The sequence below is a fragment of the Oryzias latipes genome, chromosome 21 (assembly GCF_002234675.1).
Source record: "Oryzias latipes chromosome 21, ASM223467v1".
NCBI lineage: Eukaryota > Metazoa > Chordata > Actinopteri > Beloniformes > Adrianichthyidae > Oryzias > Oryzias latipes.
In genome coordinates this window covers 24,727,795-24,746,428 of record NC_019879.2, presented here as the reverse complement: position 1 = coordinate 24,746,428, position 18,634 = coordinate 24,727,795, and the positions used below count along the sequence as shown (strand labels likewise).

General features: G+C 38.6%; 1 protein-coding gene across 2 annotated transcripts; it reads right to left on the bottom strand.

The window, feature by feature from the left end:
* Positions 1 to 1,372: 1,372 nt before the first annotated feature.
* LOC101173526 (MORC family CW-type zinc finger protein 3-like) lies at positions 1,373 to 14,888 on the bottom strand. 2 transcript variants are annotated; one of them, XM_023950532.1, is made up of 19 exons: positions 14,813 to 14,888; positions 12,243 to 12,315; positions 12,002 to 12,134; positions 11,567 to 11,793; positions 11,238 to 11,388; positions 10,246 to 10,393; positions 9,965 to 10,093; positions 9,760 to 9,879; positions 9,583 to 9,680; positions 9,370 to 9,477; positions 9,172 to 9,300; positions 7,132 to 7,206; positions 7,020 to 7,059; positions 6,795 to 6,881; positions 4,350 to 4,449; positions 4,202 to 4,277; positions 2,970 to 3,909; positions 2,237 to 2,397; positions 1,373 to 2,147 (listed from the first exon to the last, which is right to left on the bottom strand). In XM_023950532.1, exons 1-19 carry the CDS (start codon positions 14,849 to 14,851, stop codon positions 2,009 to 2,011), a joined length of 2,973 nt encoding a protein of 990 aa, XP_023806300.1. In that variant the 5' UTR covers positions 14,852 to 14,888; the 3' UTR covers positions 1,373 to 2,008. The 2 variants fall into 2 exon arrangements, with proteins under 2 accessions (XP_023806300.1, XP_023806302.1); XM_023950534.1 differs by having other exon boundaries at positions 6,795 to 6,878.
* Between the last annotated feature and the right edge of the window lie 3,746 nt (positions 14,889 to 18,634).

Sequence of the window (18,634 nt, the reverse complement as noted above, 5' to 3'; positions counted from 1 at the left end):
AAATCACTGAAACTGCTTAAGGGGCCAAAAAAAGGAACATTTTACCTTTATTTTGAAAGAAACGTATGATTTGTTTTCCCTTTTCTTCTCATTTGTCTTTTTTATCAAATTAATTAGTAGTTGTTTTTATTATTTTATTCATTTCTTGTTTCCTCTGATTGTAATTACTCCGAAATTCTGTTTAAATCATGTCTATTTTAGCCATGTTTTGTAATGTGCCAAAGTTCAAACAGAAAAACAAATGTTTGGCATTTAGGAATGCAGAATGATGGACTTTGCTAAGAGAACTGAAATGAGAGCAGTGGACAGATTTTTGCAGAAAAAGGAGAGCAACACAAGGACTATAATGGACACACAGAGAACTGCACGAATGTTTTAGGAATAGTCCAGGTGTCAAAGAGCTGAGCGGTAAAATTTGGGGAGAATGACTGCTCCTGTGCAGCAGGGAAAACTGTGACATTTAGCAATGGAGGGAGAAGCACTCACATTTATTAGTAAGTTTAAATAATTTAACCTTTTCAATTTTTTTGTTTCTAACTTTTTTAGTAAAGAGTGTTTGATATTAAACCCAATTTCACACTCTAGAGATAGAAATGCACCTAAATTACCACATGACTCCTCCTGAAACCAGGGAGTGTCCTTTTTATATGGAGCAGTGGAGAGTATAGCGTAGACGGCTTAGATGGTGGTGTGAGGATGACTCTAGAGGTGACGAAGATGAAGAAGACAGATAAGTGGTGGAAGTTGTAAAAGGGAAAGTGCTTATGATTTTTAAGGACGAGCTCGAAGATCAGGAGGAATTCCCAGATGACTGAACATCTACACGTAAAATGATCAAGGAGACTGGGAGGTCATCTGGAGAGAGGATCTTCTATTGTCCGGTCAGAAGTGACACCCGGTGCGGTATTCAGCTGCTGTGGCCCTTCTGACTCGAGGCTGGCCGTGTTGTGTTCAGAGATGCTCTTCTGCAGACCTCAGTTGTAACCAGTGGTTTTTTTGAGTTACTGTTGCCTTTATGCCAGCTGGAACCAGTCTGGCCGTTCTCCTCTGACGTCAACAAGGCATTTCCACCCACAAAACTGCCGCTCACTGGATAATAAGGAAGTGTGTATATATATATATATATGTATGAATGTGTGTAACAGTTCTTGTGTGTATTTTAAACACAACAAAATTAATTTTGCAAATACTGTTTTAATTATTTATATTTTCATATGCAGTTCTTTGATCAGCGCTTTTTTTTGCTTGAGTATAAAAAAAAAGGAAAACATTAAACAGAGTTTAAAAATGAGTGAAAAAAGCAGTGTTGACACTGAAAAAGAAATAAATAGCTATGTGCAGTATGGGGTTATTATTCTTCAATATGGTCAACTTGGTTTAGAGCAACTTAATTTAATATGACATTGAAAATTGTATACAAAATATAATTAATAAAACAAAAGGAACATAAAAAAGAAGAGGAACAGTGAAAACATGTTTAGAAAAAAGTCCTGTCTCACATCTTTGTGACAAAGTGCAATGCTTTCACATCCTTTGTGTCTTCCACTAATCAGGTGAACCTGGAGAACCAGAGCTTAATGCTACTGAAACTGTTCAAAAAGTTGGATTATTTAGATCAAAACTGACTATTTCTGTTACCAACGAACAATTTCAACCGAAGACAGAAAAACTCAATGTCTTAAACACTAGAATAGAATAGCTGCACTCAGATGCTGAGATGAATAAAAGCAAATTAAGCTTTTCAGCCATAAAACATAATTTACTGTGATTTCAAACAAAGGAATTAACAGCTCAGAACGCACATTTTTAAATTAACAACTTAATTTCCACAAAGCTGTTGTTTTATCTGCACAAGCGTTTTTAAGAAAGTTCTTCCCGGACACAAAAGATCGTTTTTGTGATTGAAAGGGACATTTTCATCAGTCCAGGTTTATGCAGGACCTTCATGATGAGCGTTCCACCTTTTTCATCTGTAAAATATGTCTTTATTTTGGGTGGGGGGGGAACATCAGTTGGAATCTAAGCTGGACAGGTATTGCTCCAGGATTTCATCGATGACGTTACATTCATAATTCACTTGATCCAATTCAAGAGCCGGCATGGAGGAGACAAGAAGCCGCCCGACGTTTTGACGCAGTTCAATCAAACTAAATTGGACGGGGAAAAAAATAGTTTTAGAGGTGATTGTTAGTCATTTAACTCTCAATATAGAAGAATGATTTATCAACAGACAAACCTCCTCCTGGCCTCATCAGGTTCTGCTGATCCTCCTGGTTTCTCTGCATGTGAAGCAGGAAAATGAAGGTTTCTTGTGCCGTCAGCTTGTTGCTGTATTTTGCATCTCAGCTCTTCACACTCAGCTGCCAGGCTTAATCTGTCCTCTTCTAGGGTGTCGAGCTGATGGTGAACACCGGTAGAGAAGAGTCAGAGGTTGAGGGGAGGTCAATGAAACCAAAAACCAAAATTAGCTGCATAAATCAATAATTTCATTTGATTCCCTCATTTAATGAATAAAATTTAAACCAAGTTAGCGAGATAAAGACACTGGAGTGATTCCCAGAAGAGCAATATTGAAGTTGTTTTTTAAAGGGTCACAAAATGTCAGATCTTAGGAGGCTTTCTTTAAAGGGGCGTTTATGCTGGTGTGTCCAAACTGGATTTTTGTAATTGCACACATTTATTCAGTTCTGGACTTGTGAAGCCAATAAAGTCTCAGAGTCCAGGGCTTGAGGCGCAGATGTAACTTGTAATAGCCAGACGGGCCCGCCAGCCCGCTCGCTCGCTTCTGCTCAACCAGGAAAGAGTCGCAGGGAAAAACCACCTTCCTCTGATCTAGTGTCATGGGCTCTAGTTCTAGTTTTACAATCAATTGATACTAAAACTGCAGCCTTTCAGAGTCAGTCTATGTTAGTGTTCAAGTTAGAAATGTTTTATCAGGACACGTGAACATTAGAAACTGAGTTACCCACCTGTAAACGGAGCTCGTCCAGCTCCTGGTTTCTTTTATCCAGCTCCTGCACCAAACATCCAACTTGAAGTGAAATCTCATCAATGTCTTTTTCTTCAGCACTAAGCTTAGTTTCTCTTCCAGCAGCTGCTATTAAAGCCTGTTTATCTTTCATCAAATCCTGCATTTTCTGCTTGACCCTCTCAAACAGAGACTTGTAGTCCCTTTCCTGACTTTTCTCCGCCTGGAATGACTGCTTGGAGCTCGTCTTCTGGCTCGCCTCAGACAGTTTTTTTTGCATTTCCTGCAGCTGGCAGGTGACTTTCTGCAGCTCCTCTTTGAAGCCGTCTCTCTCCTGGATGGCGTCTTGGAGAAGCTCCAACAGATCATCCTGCTGCTTCTCAGTAGTACTCTTCTCAACATGCGTCTCTCCGTTCTGCATGTTCTCCTCACCTTGACTGTTCTTCTCTTGCTTGATCTCAGTCGTCTTCAGACTTTGGGCATTCAAGCTCTGTGTGGCATTTATGCTAAATGCCCCCAGCTCTACAGCTCGATTCTCTTCTTTTAGACTTTGGCTCTCCTTCTCCAGCTTCACGTTGAACACCTCTGTCTGGGTGGTGGCACTGACTGTGGGACGTCCCGTTTCTGCAGTGGTTTTGTCAGAGGGGGGGTCCACGGCAGCGTCGTCAGTACAATCCAACAGCATGCTGACACCATTTACGCCCTCTTCTGTCTGCTCCTTTTTCACTCTGCTTACATCATAAACAGGCTTTGCTGGCTTTGGCGTGCTACAAGACTCTAAAATGGAAATGTCGTCATCGGTGTCGTCGTCTGAATCCTCCATATGAGGGGGCACAGAGGGGGAGTGTGTGTCCCTTTCTGCCAATGTTCCAGAGATCCTGTGTGGGAGATTCACTCTGGGCCTTTTTGGTGTACTCAGAGGAGAAGGCTGTGCTCTTTTTCTGTTGAAAAAACAAAAACAAACTTAAGATCCTTGTTAAAAAAGAAGCAGACAAAGTTTTTGGCCATGTTCAAAATCCCTTTCCACTCCCAAACCCTTAAAAGATTATATACTGTATTTTTGCAACAAGGGTCTGAGCAAAAAAGAAAAAATAATCTATGGATATAACTGCATAAAACTGGATTTTAAAATCCTAAAGGAGGACAAAATATTGGCACCAACAGGGCAAAAACAGTAGATGGAATGCAGAAATATTCTGCATAATCAACACCTCAGTCTAAAGAGTCACTCACAGAGCAGGGAGGTGGGCAGACAGCGAGCACACGCCAGAAATCACTGGAAGTCCGTCGTTCATGGAAGGACTCACCGCTGCACAAATAAAAGAATTTTTAATTCAAATTATTTAAAATCAAAGGATTGAACAAGGAGACTTTTCCTTACCCGCTTGTGAAATAGTAGCAGTTCTGAGGGGAGGGGTCACAGCCCTCACAGCACCTTCCAGGAGGGAGCTGCTGCCCACGTTTGAGGGGCTGGAAGGAGACTGCACAAGAGACAGAGTCCCTGTGAACTATTGATCATCTTAAACATGTTTGGTCATCAATGTAAGCAGTAAACCCAACCAAAGAGATGCATCTGAGAGCTGCCAGCCTGTATGTTACAGGTGTGTCCATTTTCATACAAAACCTAGTAAGAACTGAACTCCAACATATTCCTCTGATCCATTCTGATTTCCTTCTAGTGTTTTCTGAAACAAAACCCTGTTGGATTTGGGGATGACTCAACTCCGGATCAGAAACTGAAGCGTATGTTACAGCAATGAACCAAATCGAGGGGAAAGTGAACTATTGGATCCATACTGCATGCTAGTATCTTGACGCTGAAAGTGTCAAACATGGGTTTTGCTGAATTTAAGAAGGATTCATTTCATTTATTTATTGTTTTATTACATTACACCAGGATCATTTTCAGCCAAATAAAAAGTTTTTCTTCCTTATTAATTGCTTTTTGGCAAATAACAGGAAAAAAATTTCCTAGATTTTTTTTTTCTTCTCGTTGCTTTGTAATACACAAATCATATATCGTACCAACTGAAACAAAACGGTGACCCGAAAAGAAAAAAATCCAGGTGTGAACCAAATCGTGGGGAAAGTAAATTGTTGCAGCACAAGCTGGACCGCAGCCTGGACAGAAAATACTTTCAGGGTTTTCCTTTATTATTTTTTTCTTCACTATTATTTTTCTATATTATTTCATTTATTATTGCCATCCCTTTCAAATAACAGTTTTAAATATGATTCTTGGTTTTAAATCACAAAACCAGCTCTGAAACATTTATCTAGATTTACTTTATGCCTGCTGTGAGATTAAATTTTAAAATGAAGAACATTTCCATAGAAATGGATTGAAACTGTGTTTTAAGAGACCGTTTTTCTAATGATCTTTTCAATTTATAAAATCCTATTATTGGACCGAGACCAAGACGTCTTAAATCTGGTTTCTTCATTATAAAACTCCAACGTTTGTAATTGTTAATTGGAATAGTTAAACATGTCATGTTAACAGTATGAGGTTTCCATATAACTACTGGCAAACACTGAATCCTCTGATTCACAGGTTTATTACTGTTTCAGATTTGAAAACACAATTTTAATTTTTCACTTTAGAGGTAGGTGAAATCCTAAGCTGCAAAACAAAAATTTGGAAGAAGTATTTCAGTGATTGTAGACTAAATTTAATGAACATTTTTTGAATAAACGTGACTGCTACAGGAATTCACCTGTGCAAACTGCTCTGTCTCCCTTGCTACATACACCATTATTATAAAACTTAATGCTTTCCTTTATTTACTCTGAAACTTTTTTTTTCCTTAAATGTCTAAATTCTTATGACTTACTTTCAATAATAGAAGGATTTTATAGAAGTACGTGCACAGAAAAAAAGGTTAAGAGAAAAATGACAAGAAATAAAATATCTTTCTATAAAAAGTTCAAACCTGGAATTGACTACAACATAAATGTGGTTCTCGTCTTTGTTCTTGGCTCCCTTTAGGGGGCGCCAGAGAATCTTCCCTCTGTCTTTTTCTCACTCACACCAAACACTCTCACATCCATCACTACATCCATAATCCTCCTCCTCCTTGGTCTTCTTCTGGGTCTCTTGGTCTTTCCTGGTAGCTTCAACCTCTGCATCCTTTTACCAACATCATCGTGTTCTTTCTCTGAACGTGTCTAAACATCTCAGTCTGCTTCCCTGCATTTATCTTCAAAACATTAAACACGACCTGTTTCTCTGACGGATTCATTCCTGATCGTATCCATCCTCATCATTCCCAAAGAGAACCCCAACATCTTCAGCTCTTCAGCTTCCAGCTCAGCCTCCTGTCTCTAAAGCACCAACAGCTTGGTTGTTTTCTTTTCTTCTCATTCTTGCTGACTCTTGTCAACCAGTTTACAAATGCCTCTTCACCTCTTCCATGCTCTGTTGACCTTAAGAACTTAAAGTCCTCCACCTTCTTCATCTCTCCTCCCTGTAACCTCATTATTCCACTTAAGTTGCTTTCCTTTACCCACAGATACGCTGTCTTGCTGCAGCTGACCTTCATTCTTCTCTTTCCCAAAGCCCCACCTCTCTAGATGTTCCCCCACCTGTTCCCACTACAGATCAGTGTCATCTGCAAATATCATGGTCCTGTTTAACCTCATCTGTTAGTCTTTCCATCACCATAGCAAACAAGAAGCCACCTCTGCTAAACTCTTCCACACCTCCACCCCCCCAGCCATGACTTAGCAGCCACTGATCCTTGTTTCCCCCAGACCTAATTATCTTATATAACCGTACATTGAAGGCACATGCAGAAATCACATTTCAGCAATAACGCAGTTGTACCATTTGATGCAGCTGTCGTCTCAGCTTGTCATGTTGCTTTTTGAGAGCGTTGTTTTGTGCAGCTATTGCAGCAAAACGTTCCTTCTGCTGCCGTTCAAGAATTGGTTGAGCCGTACAACAAAAAGACATTTAAAAAATCTTAAGAGAATTGAATATTAACTTTAGCAGTAAAACATTTAAATAACAGGGTTAAATAAAACTGCTTCACAGTAGCAGATGGTGTACCTGCTGTATTTTCTCTTTTTTCATCTTGTCCTCCCTCTCCCTGTAATAAATTAAGTTGTTTAAAAATTCATGCAAGTATTTTTTTATCTCCTGAAAATGAAACCGATCTCACTGTAGCTTGTAGGTTTTGCGATATGATGGTTGTTCATCATCTGAGTCTTCTGGCTCCTCCTCTGCGTTGCAGCTCCTGTAGGAGCAAAAAGGAGAAACATTAATACTACGTACACGATGAGCATGTGTGGTGCATTCAGGAACCCACTGAACGCAGGTCTTAACACTGGTCTGTTGCTAGCTGATACTAGCCCATGTACTCACAGTTGGAAGAGGCTTTGTGTGAAATGTTGAAATTGTTTAAATCTCACAAATCTGGCTCCAGACTCTTTCTTTTACAGATGTATTTTAATATATTAAAGACTTAGTGTCATATAATTCTGGCCCGGCACAAGCTGCTTTTATTCATTTCTCCTCCATCATCAATTTTCAAACGATGGCTCTTCAGTGAATTCAAGGGGATGCCATCCATCCGTCACTACCAAATCTGAGTCCACGATTGGTCAAAGTTCAACTGGTTTAACTTTTGCCACACTTTCAATAGCTACGTCTTTTGAATGTAGAGCCCAAAATCGGTCTTAAAGAGTTTTGAATGTGGAAGCTTGAAACACGCATTCATGTGCGTTTACATAAATATTTCATTGGAAGTGGTCGCACCAAAGTGCATTGCCCGGTGAAAGTAGCACCAAACGTGTGAAAACACGACAGCAAACATGTCAACATCGTTTCACATTTCTTCAGGTTTGTACTAAGCTAGAAATCCAACACAAATCAGTAAGAGTGTTGGTTTTATCCACAACTTTGTTGGCAGGATGACTGCTAAGTCTAAACCCCTCTAGATTAGTTTCTTCTCTAGATAGATTTGCATCTAGAAGTCTCCAAGTCCCTTACTTTCACCCAGATTAAAACATCTAAAAAGAATCATGCTGTCCTTGCCACTTATGGACAAATTCAGTTTGGAGGCTAAAGATGATCTGTTCATAGCGAGTCCTAATATTAGATAAATGCAATCCAAGTCCAACTCCATCATAACTAAAAGAAAAAGATGACACAATATTATGTACAGTCTCCCTCTTATGAGCATACTGCTGAACTGCATTAGAATTGGCCTGTAAAGTATTGAACATAATCTATTAGGATCTCTAAAATCTGATGTGGGTATTTAACTCCAGACTCAATCACGTTCATTTTTTGGAAAAAGTGGCAAAAATCTTCAATTTTCTTCACTTGAGAACAATATCTCAACAAATGGTTTCATGACCTTTTCCAGACTGAAGAGCAGAACCACCAGCTGCTCTGAAATGATCACATTTCCTTCCCTCTGGCCAATTTAATAACAAACCTGAAGACTTCAGAGCACAGAACTGAAAACTGAAGAGTTTAAGCAGATGATTGAACATTTGACAGGTGATTCACCAAGGAGCGACTATAAGCACAATCTTAGAAAAGATCGTTTTTATCCTTGTATTTAGAGGAAAGTGGATGATTTTCCTTTGGTTTAGGTATACAGGTCTTAACAGAACATTATATATATATATATATATATATATATATATGTGTTCTCAGTGATTGTGAATATTATAAAGTGCACAAAACAGTTCATCTATGTATAGGTTGACAAAATAATCACTAAGCTATGGTAACGCTTCAAGAAGAACAACTAACTAATTGATCTATTTGATACAACCTTAAATGTTTTATTGTCAATATGTACTATGGTCATTTGACATGTTTTTTAGGTTAAAGTCCTATTGGTGGTCACCCACCTGGGTGTGTGACATTTATTCTCCACATTGGTTCTCCACAAAAGGGAACCATTTGGTTGGTCTGAACTAAATGGTTCCCAAGCGCAGGAACTTGACACTCAGTATTTAAGGTGTTGGATTTGGGGGTTTAACCCCTTAATAAGCCCCCCACTAAAGATGTTTTCTGCAATGATTTGAGTGACGGTTGTGTGGTGGCTGCTGTTAGGAACATGCAAGGGTGTATTCAGACCGGACACATTTGGTTCCTAATTCAATTAAGATCAAGAGAACAATAGTTAAGCCTTCAACAATTGCAAAGCATCAAACCAAAATCAAGAAGACTAACATCATTTTACCTGAACTGAGGGTCCGGGTTCATCCGGCAGAACCATTCAGTCGGCAGCTTGCTGCAATCAATCCCATCTGGGAGTCTGCGCCACTTCAGGCAGCCATCACACTGCACCCAGTTCTGGTCCGGTCGCTTCCTGAAGAGTCAATTTGGTTCAACTACTTCCCATGATTACAAGGTGCCAGTCAGAGCAGATTATACCTACATGGTGTCCTCCACCGGTATGGAGTTGGTTGGGTCTTCCTGTTTCATCCTGTACTGCGTCTCCTTCCAGTATTCTTCAAGTTTTATTCCTAAATTGTTCATGGTTTTTCTGTTTAAAGAAGTAAAGCTGGTCAAACTTACAGAAATGTTTAATAAAGAGGAACTGTAAATCAGAACACAATTCAAACGGTGAATCCACATTTTCTGTTCATACCTGTACTTGTCAGACTCAATGAAGCTCTGCTTGTTGTGTGTTGGATCCAGGAAGTTGCACTCTATGATCCCAATGACGCCAACACCCATGTTGTTGGCCTGTAAAATGCAGCACATGCTAACATTACAAACCCTGAAGGTCATGCTGAGTTAAAAGTCTTTTGTGGACGCTACTCACCTTGAGCTGGCAGCCCACACGCTCATAAGCTTTGATCAGCCTATTTTTGTGATACATCATGACACCGTACTGATCTTTTGATTTGGTGTTGAAACCAAAATGTATGGGAACACGTTTGTTCTAGAACAACATTTAAGGAAACAACATCTAAAGCAGGAAAATAAACTTACAAAAGTACAGCAGTGATACCTCCATGCAAGGATACCAGGAAGACGGGCTTGTAAAAGTCCTTTCTCATGCAGGCCAGGCTTTTAGCAATTAGCACCGTTTTCACCGTCTTACTTCGTAACACCACCTGCATCCGAGGTTTTAAGTACAGAATGCTGCAATATGCCTGCACACAATAAACACAGTAACTTTAATCAATGCAGACGAGCAATTTGTTCATTCATGCACATCGTCCAGTCAGACAAACTCGTTACAGAGACAATCATAAAGACAAACTTCTCAACTAAACAAAAGCTGGGGACGTGTTCTGCTTCTCACCCGTAGAGAGTAAACAGTCTCAGGAATATGGGATGTCATCCTGTCTGAAACTTTTGAAGGGTCACCGATTGCCTCATAGACCTCAGAGGGAATTCGGATGTCATAGCGATCCGTCTCAAAGTCAAACTCTGTAGCATCTGTAGCCGTTCTGTTAAAAAACACCAGAAAGAATAATGAGCTACCAAACATTTATGTTCTGAAAGTATTTGGGATGCCACAATTCTTGGTTGAAAACCAACTGTACGTTACACCTTTGAAACAAATTGTGGGGAAATTGAACCTTTGAATCCCTACTGCAGATGTTTGCATATGTTTAAGTGTCAAACATGTTTGATTCGCTAAATTTAAGAAGGATTCATTATTTGATGTACAGTTGTTCCGCGCTTTTTTCCAGTTCACCTTATGTAGTGTTGCTGATTTTCTTTTCAGTGCAATTCAAGAGGCTTTTTTCTTCTCCAATCCAGAAGCAAGACGACTCGATCTCTGAGGCTCCGCCTTTCACTCCTTGTGGGTGCCGCTCATTTCATAACGTCAACCTAGAGTCGCCTCAGCAGTCTGTCTGCGTTTCACCCACGAAAACAAACATCCGAACTTTTACAATGATGGATGTCCATATTGTGCAAATAAAATGAAAACGTTTTAGCAAACAACTGCTAGCTTCGTGAAGAATGTTTGTGTGTGTGTTAGCTTGGGGGGCGGTACTGGCAGCGTAGACTCTTCCTGGAAGGGGCGGGTCCTCACTTATCTATGTCAGCTCGTGAGAACCCGCTCGTTTTCGTGGGTGGGAGGGGCTGGTGCTCAGACTCCAGATTTTTAGAGGAATACTCAGAAATGCGTGAACGGATCAAAATACCGCTTTGGGGTTGCTTTTCATGAGAAATTATTATGATACACTTAAAGTTCAAAAAGTTAATTTTGCATGTTATAAGCTCTTTAAGCTCATTGTGTTCTGCATGCCGATTGGCGGATGACCAAATGTAAAACAGACAGACCTGCGCAGATTCCAAATGATGATTCGTGTTCCTGTTTGTGAGAAGGAAGAGGTGATGGCGTCCAGTTCAGCGAGCAGTTCCCCCTGTTTTTGGAAAAGAGAATAGCGCAGAATATCCTGAAGACTGGCTCTGTGCTCCTCTCTAACCGAAAGTGAAGACAGTGAAGGAAAACGGCAAAGAACATGTTGGAACAAACAGAAAAACAATGTGTGATCAATTCAAAGCTCAGACAAACAGAACAGTCAAACAGGTTACACAGAACAGGTTAACCGCCAATCGTCCAGATAGGATGAACGAATAAATGAAAGATTGTCAGTTAAAAAGGATATAGCTGCTCAAGTTCCTCTCTGTGATGCAAACAATAGGTACTTGAATTTGATTGGCACCAATCTTTTCCAGGTAGGTCTGGGAAAGCATCCCAATACACATTCCACTCTTTGACCTGGAAAAGACAATGGCGTCTTTTCCCAGACGCATCGATCCAGACTTAAAGCCGTTTCCATACATCCCAATGGGCACGTGTCCTTTTATTGCAGTCTTGTCACTGTATCCAAAACTAAAATAAGAACAAAATATATATATATGTTTTTGTTACTTTTGCAATGAAATTAAGAATCAGTTTCTGTGGTGTGCATTTCAAACAAAAGTAAAGAAGGAAAGAATATTGTTTAAGATTTCAGAAATATAAAGAGAAGTTTAAAGACAGAACTCATTTTTCATAACTTAAAAAAAAAAAAAAACTAAAACACAAATATAATATGTACCTGAGCATTTTATGCATAGTTTCATGGTCCAGTCCATTTCCATTATCCATAAAGGTGAGGCACAGTTTTTCTTTAATCATAGTTTTATCGATCCAGAACTGTTTGGCGCTGACATCTGGATCATAGGCATTGTCTGGGAAAGTGGGATTATCAACGATCACAAACATGTCAACCTTCTTTTTTCTTACTATTTAGATTTACATAATAGGTTACATGGTAATACACTATGATGATGACTCACCGATGAGCTCAGCGATGGCGCTGAAGGGCCAGGTGTGGCTGGTAGAGTTGGTGTGGAGATACTTGGGTGAAAGCTGCCACAAAACAAGTTAGTTTGACTTGATGTTAAACTTTAACTCCAAATGAGAGACAAACATAATGAGAAAATCTGTCAGATATAATATTTTGCTAGACTGATGTGTGATTTTTCTCACGTGTGTTTGTAAATGCAGGTAAACATACAGATAACACACAATTAAAGGAGTGTAGGGTTTACCAGTGAGGAATTATATTACAAAAGACACAGTGACCAACAATGACATCAAGAATAAGGCAGAGAAGCTTTGTTTGTGAAGGTTATTTTAAAAAGGAGCTTTTACAGTTACAGATCATTCTAAAGCATTTACTGGGACATTAAAGCTTTAACAGCAAACAGCAAAACCTAAATGAAATAAAACACTAGGAGTGCAGTATTTTAAACAAAAGCAGTGGGAAAAATTAGCTTTTGAGTTTTGGCTAAAAATAATGTAAACAGTTTCAGAACATCCAAGGTCATAAGTAGACTGGACATATTTTTTGGGACAAAAATATAACGTGACAGAATGCACACACACACATTTAAAAGTATTGATATTGTAGGTGAACTACAATATTTCAAAATCAAATAAACAAGATTAATTTTTCTGAATTGAAGGACGAAACCAGAGATTTGCTAAATCTGCATCAACAGATCCTGAACCTTACAGACAAGATCAAATAATTACCCAATTGTGTTTTTAACATGTTCTTGTTGCATTTATTTAGTTTTTTAATAATGGAGGAGATATTTAAAAAAATTAATATTATGGAATAAACTTCCAGCTCATGTAAAGAGGCCGACACGGTTTCTACATTCAGAGTTAGGCTAAAAACATTCTTCTTTGGACAGGCTAGTGAGCAATCAGATAATATTTAACTTATTGCTTCACCTACCTCACCTAGTGTCATGAGGTTTGGGGGAATACTTACAGTTTTCATTACAACCAATACACACATTTCTCTGAAGAGGGAACAGAGCGGCCCATTCCCCCTGCGTGGTTTACGTGGGCTTAGATTGAGATTATATTAATATTGATATTCTAAAAATGTTGATTTTTATTATTGCTATTATTATTGCCATCTTCTAAATGTGCCATAGTGCATGCAACTTACATACAGTAATTCAACATGTTTTATTTCCATTTTTAATAAACTTTAGTTGATAGAAAGCTGCTAAAAGTTAGAGGGGGAAAGTATGGTGCACCTGGGTTCTGTCTTCTATTCTCATCTACTTCTACTTTCCTTTATTCTTCATCATTTATCTATCATTTAGTTCTCCATGCTTCGGTTCGGTGCAGTGTGATTCATGCGTTGTCCCTCTTTCCCGCTCCCCTCCGGGGGAATGACAGGGAGTCCAGATTCCCGTTGGCTCATCTGTGCTCCTGCCCCTGTCCTTGGCCGTGGAGCCTGCCTCTGGCTCGTCTCCCACCCCCAGCTGCCCCCCAGTTCCATCTGGGTGAAAACCATCTGCTACACTATTAAAACATGTAGTCGTATAGATACATAAGCCAATTCTTCTTTAACAGTCCTGGTACATCGTCTGTCCGTCCTGGGAAAGGGTCCCTCCTTCATGTTGACATCCCTTAGGTTTCTTCCCCCCCGCTATATTTTTTTTTCAGGAGTTTTTCCTTACCGAGAAGGAGGAAATGCCCACTTTAGCTTAGTCTGTTTAGCTTAGTTTAGCAATCAGCTTTTGTATTATGACTGATTTTATGTTTCTGTACAATATAATAACTGGTGTGAACCCTGTTAAGACAACTGTGTTGTGATATTGGACTATATAAATAAAAAGAGAACAGGTCCGATATTTATCGACATTTTTGTTGCATCTAATGTTAGCTTGAGGTTTTAAGGGTCTGTGAGCTTCAGGAAGAGCGTGGGTGCAAAGGGATGATGGGAATGAAGTGAAGGCTTACTCCCTAGCATGCATTTTACAGCATGAAGGATTCAGAAAAATCCTTATGGAGGTTCAAAACAACAAATAAACTGCTTGGATGCTTGGATTTAAAAAACAAAAAACCAAAAGCACAAATGGGGTACGAAAGGGTAATGAAACATTTATGTTCATTTTATTTTATCAAGTGTATGATAACTAAGTTACTTTTTAGACAGTTGTCGTTTATGTCAGTAGTGACGTCATAAAATTAGAAAACTCCAGTCAAGTTGAGTAGGTGATTTTATATTCCTGGAAAGATTAGAACCATTAAAAATTAAAAGATAAAAATACAACCCTGACTTTGTAAAGACTGGGCAACACAGCATAGATTTATTTGTAAAAAACAAACGTAACCAGCCGTTGTCATGTTCAAATTAACGATCAGAACTTGAACAATGTTGTAAATCATGGGTGGCTAACAACACAACATCCTAACTAATGGGTTATTAGACGGTGATAAACACCACCAAAACGGCAGTGTTTTTGATTATTCTTAATCGCAAATGCAAACTCGACTTTTTCATTTTGAAAGTAAACGTTTTAAATAATTTTAATCAGCCATAGAAAGTGAAACTTACCGTGCTCAACGGAACCCCGCCACTAGCCTGCGCTGCCATTTTTCCAATGAAACAGATTGTGGTGGGCGGAGCCTAAGCGACTTCCTCTTGAAGCAAAAAACAATATGTTTATTTTTCATTAAAGCAAACGACTCATATTTTTGAACCTCATATTATTGAACACCCCCCCACATAATTAAAAAACAGGGTTTTAAAAAAAAAAAATCTAAATCATTGGCTAACTGTACAATTTAAACATCTTGTTAGCGGGTCTCTTCCGGTTTTCCTCTTTTCAGCATAAAAGCCTGGATTCAGTAAAAAAAAGAAAAAAGTCTGTTTTCTGAACAATAAAAACCTCAACTGCTTTTTCAAATTTGAAATAAATGAAATAAATTTTCATATTTATGATAGTATTGTTTTCTAAAATATTACTTTTAAATTACTCTTCTTTTCCTCTTTGAGTGTGTGAACTATCCAGATGTCCTAACCCCCTTTTTTGTATACTCCCTGAAATCAAGTTGAATATCAGTCAAGTGAACAAGACTCAAAACTCAGGAAATGTAGCAATATCTTACTTCCTCTTAGTGCAACAGCTAAAGCTTGCCAACAAAAAACATTATTATGTAAATATTGAAAGTGGCATGTTTTTTTTTTAATCAAAAACGAATTTGCCTAACAAGAGGTGTAGCACCATCTTGAGTTCAAACAAACACAGTAAAGTCCATATGTTAAAACACATTAAATAGTTTTTTTAAAGTTGATTACAAAACATTGTATTGGGAAACCAAGGCAACATGTTGTCATGTCACGTACTGAGGAGGAAAACCTGCTTAAGGGGGGTGTCCGAAAAAGACAAGGGTCTCGGCTCAAGATTTGCTTCCAGTGATTAGATGAGAATATCACATGTATGTCTGCATATTGATGGTCCATCCACCTTCTACATTCATCCCTGTCAGAATCCCAGCTACTGTTGAGCAAAGTCGGTGCACATTCCTGCCAGGTTGCCACCCGGTTGCTGGGCAACACGCACATACAATTCAGAATAAATCATTGACCTATGAAGTATGTTTTCGGACAGGGAGAGCCAGCTGAAGTATCATGCATACATGAGGAGAACAAGCAAACGCCAAGCAAAAAAAAGAGACAACCGCAAATCGCACCAAGACCTTCTTCCTTTTTGGTAAGAGAGCTAACCACTAAACCACCATGCAGCCCTTTATTGGCCTGGAAAAACCTAATGCTGCTTTGAAAAATTGTTTCAATTGAATTCAATTCAATTTATTTATATATCCCAATATTACAGCAATAGTCATCTCAATGGGCTTCATAACAGTAATTGTATAATGAATATGAATCATAAGAAAATATAAAGTCATAGAATTCAAAAGGCACATTCTAAAATTAAACTCAACCAAACTAAACCAATCTAAACCAAACTAAACTAAACTAAACTAAACTTAACTAAACGAAACTAAACTAAACTAAACTAAACTAAACTAAACTAAACTAAACTAAACTAAACTAAACTAAACTAAACTAAACTAAACTAAACTAAACACCCCTGCCTTTTGACCCTCCTTTGTGGTAAGGACAAATTTGAAGAAGAAAAAAAATGGATCCCAGAAAAAATAGAAGAAACCTCAGGGCTGCCCACATGAAGGAGGGATCCTCCCCCAGGACAGACAGGTGATGTACCAGAAATCCTAATGAAGGATTAGTTTATCTAACTCTTTAACTACGTGTTTAAATAGTCCAGCAGACAGGCTTCATCCAGATGAGAGAGGGGACGGCTGGTGGCGCGAGACGAGGCAGAGGCAGGATCCACGACCAAGTGTAGGTGCAGAAGCAGAGACATGGCACACGATCAGGTACAGGAGCACAGACGAGCCGCAGACTAATTCAGACCCAAGTGTGGTGGAAAATAGTTTAAAAAAAACACTCATCAGGTGTAACCCTTGTGCTATCCTAGGCACTTTAACATAGGGAGTTGGGTCATCTAGACCCACTAGACAGTGCGCTCTACCTTTTTTCTTCACTGATTTGTGATCTTCACTGGTATCCATTTATTACATGAAATCTTTCCACCTTTATCCACCTTTGTCATGGTAGGGAGAACACGTCAATGTAAGGGTGGGGTCATAGGATAGCACAAGGGTTAAAAAAAAACAAAACAATGACACGTCTGTCAAAGAAAAGGTTAATTATAAAAGAAAAATGAAACAAAAGCAAGTTAGCTAACTCTGATCTGAAGTAACTGGCAGTGAAATGTAGCGCCGTTTAAACTAAATCAAAATACAAAATTTTCTTTTTTTATCTGAATTTCTTTTGCTGTCATAAAGCAACATTTTTTTCATTTTAGCCCGAAATACCCCCAAAAGTGATGTCATTGCATTAGTATTGTATCATTATTATAATCATTATTTATTATTATTTAATATACAAAAAACTTGATTTACAACTGAGTTATATTAAAGAACAGCAATAAAAACAGCAACAACAATACATAGAATAACAATCACAATTACCTGACGTAACATTTAAAGCTCACATAAAACATAACATGTTAAATACTAAATACAATAGTATACATAAATGTTGGAAAAAAATCAAAAGAACATACTTTTTGCAAGGGGTTAAGTTTATATTTCTTGACAAAACCAATTAATTGTAAGCCATTTTTCTTTTTCATATAATGACTGAAATAGTCTTGCAGTTTGTTCACTGACTACGCCGTCTCTTGTTGATGATGTCACTGCTGCGACATGAATGTCAGAGACATTGTTGTAACATGTTGAAAATAAAAACACTTAAGTCGTTTATAAAACATGTAAACTCTTCATCAGATCCTGATTGTACTTGCGAGGAGTCTACCATCCCTGACGTTCTTGTAGCTCTATTGAGTAATATGTCCTGTGGGTGTCGCTGTTGCCATTTTTTGCTGTCTATTATGAATTGAGATTGACTATTTGACCTCAGACAGATGTGCATCAGCCAGATGGAGAAAAGGTTTTTGAACGCTGGTGCGGGAAATGAGGTAAAAGAAGTCAAATCAGTTCTCAGTAATGCAAATAAGAATCAAATTAATTGCCAAGTTGATGGGAGTGAAAGACTTTTCTTCATCGTACAGGGAAATGGAAGCAGGTCTGGCGTCACACATCTCAGTAGCTCAAAGTGCTAGAATTTGCTAAACAGTTTCTAGGCTTTTAGCTCCTACAGAGGTTGTCAGTACGCAAGCGCACTTTGTTGAATCAATGTTTTGTGACTCGCTATACAGTGCTCAGCATAAATGAGTACACCCCCTTTAAAAAGTACTAATTTAATCAGTAACTCAATGAACAAAAGAAGAATTTCCAAACTTTCCACAAGGTTGAGTTTTATTGAAAACATGTTTAACTCCATAACATGAAATCACGGTTAATGATCTAACTTAGAACACATCATCTTCAGTTTTACTTAAATTGGTTGAAACAAAAGTAAATACACCCTGCAACAAAAACTACTGCATCTAGTATTTTGTATGAGCTCCGTGATTTTGAAGGTCAGCACCGAGTCTTCTAGGCATGGAATGAACAAGTTGGTCACATCTTGCAACATCTATCATTTTCCGTTCTTCAAAAATAATCTTTTAGTGACGCTCAAATTCAGAATTCCCCACAGGTGTTCGATTGGGTTAGGATCAGGACACATACTGACCCATTCAATCACCTTCACCCCACATTCACTCCTTCACTCCTCTCTTCTTGGTCATTTATCATCTGGTTATCCATGCCTTTATTTTGGTGCAGTGCAATTCATGCATTGTCCCTCTTTTCCACTCCCCTCCGTTAGTGGGCGTTTTAAACA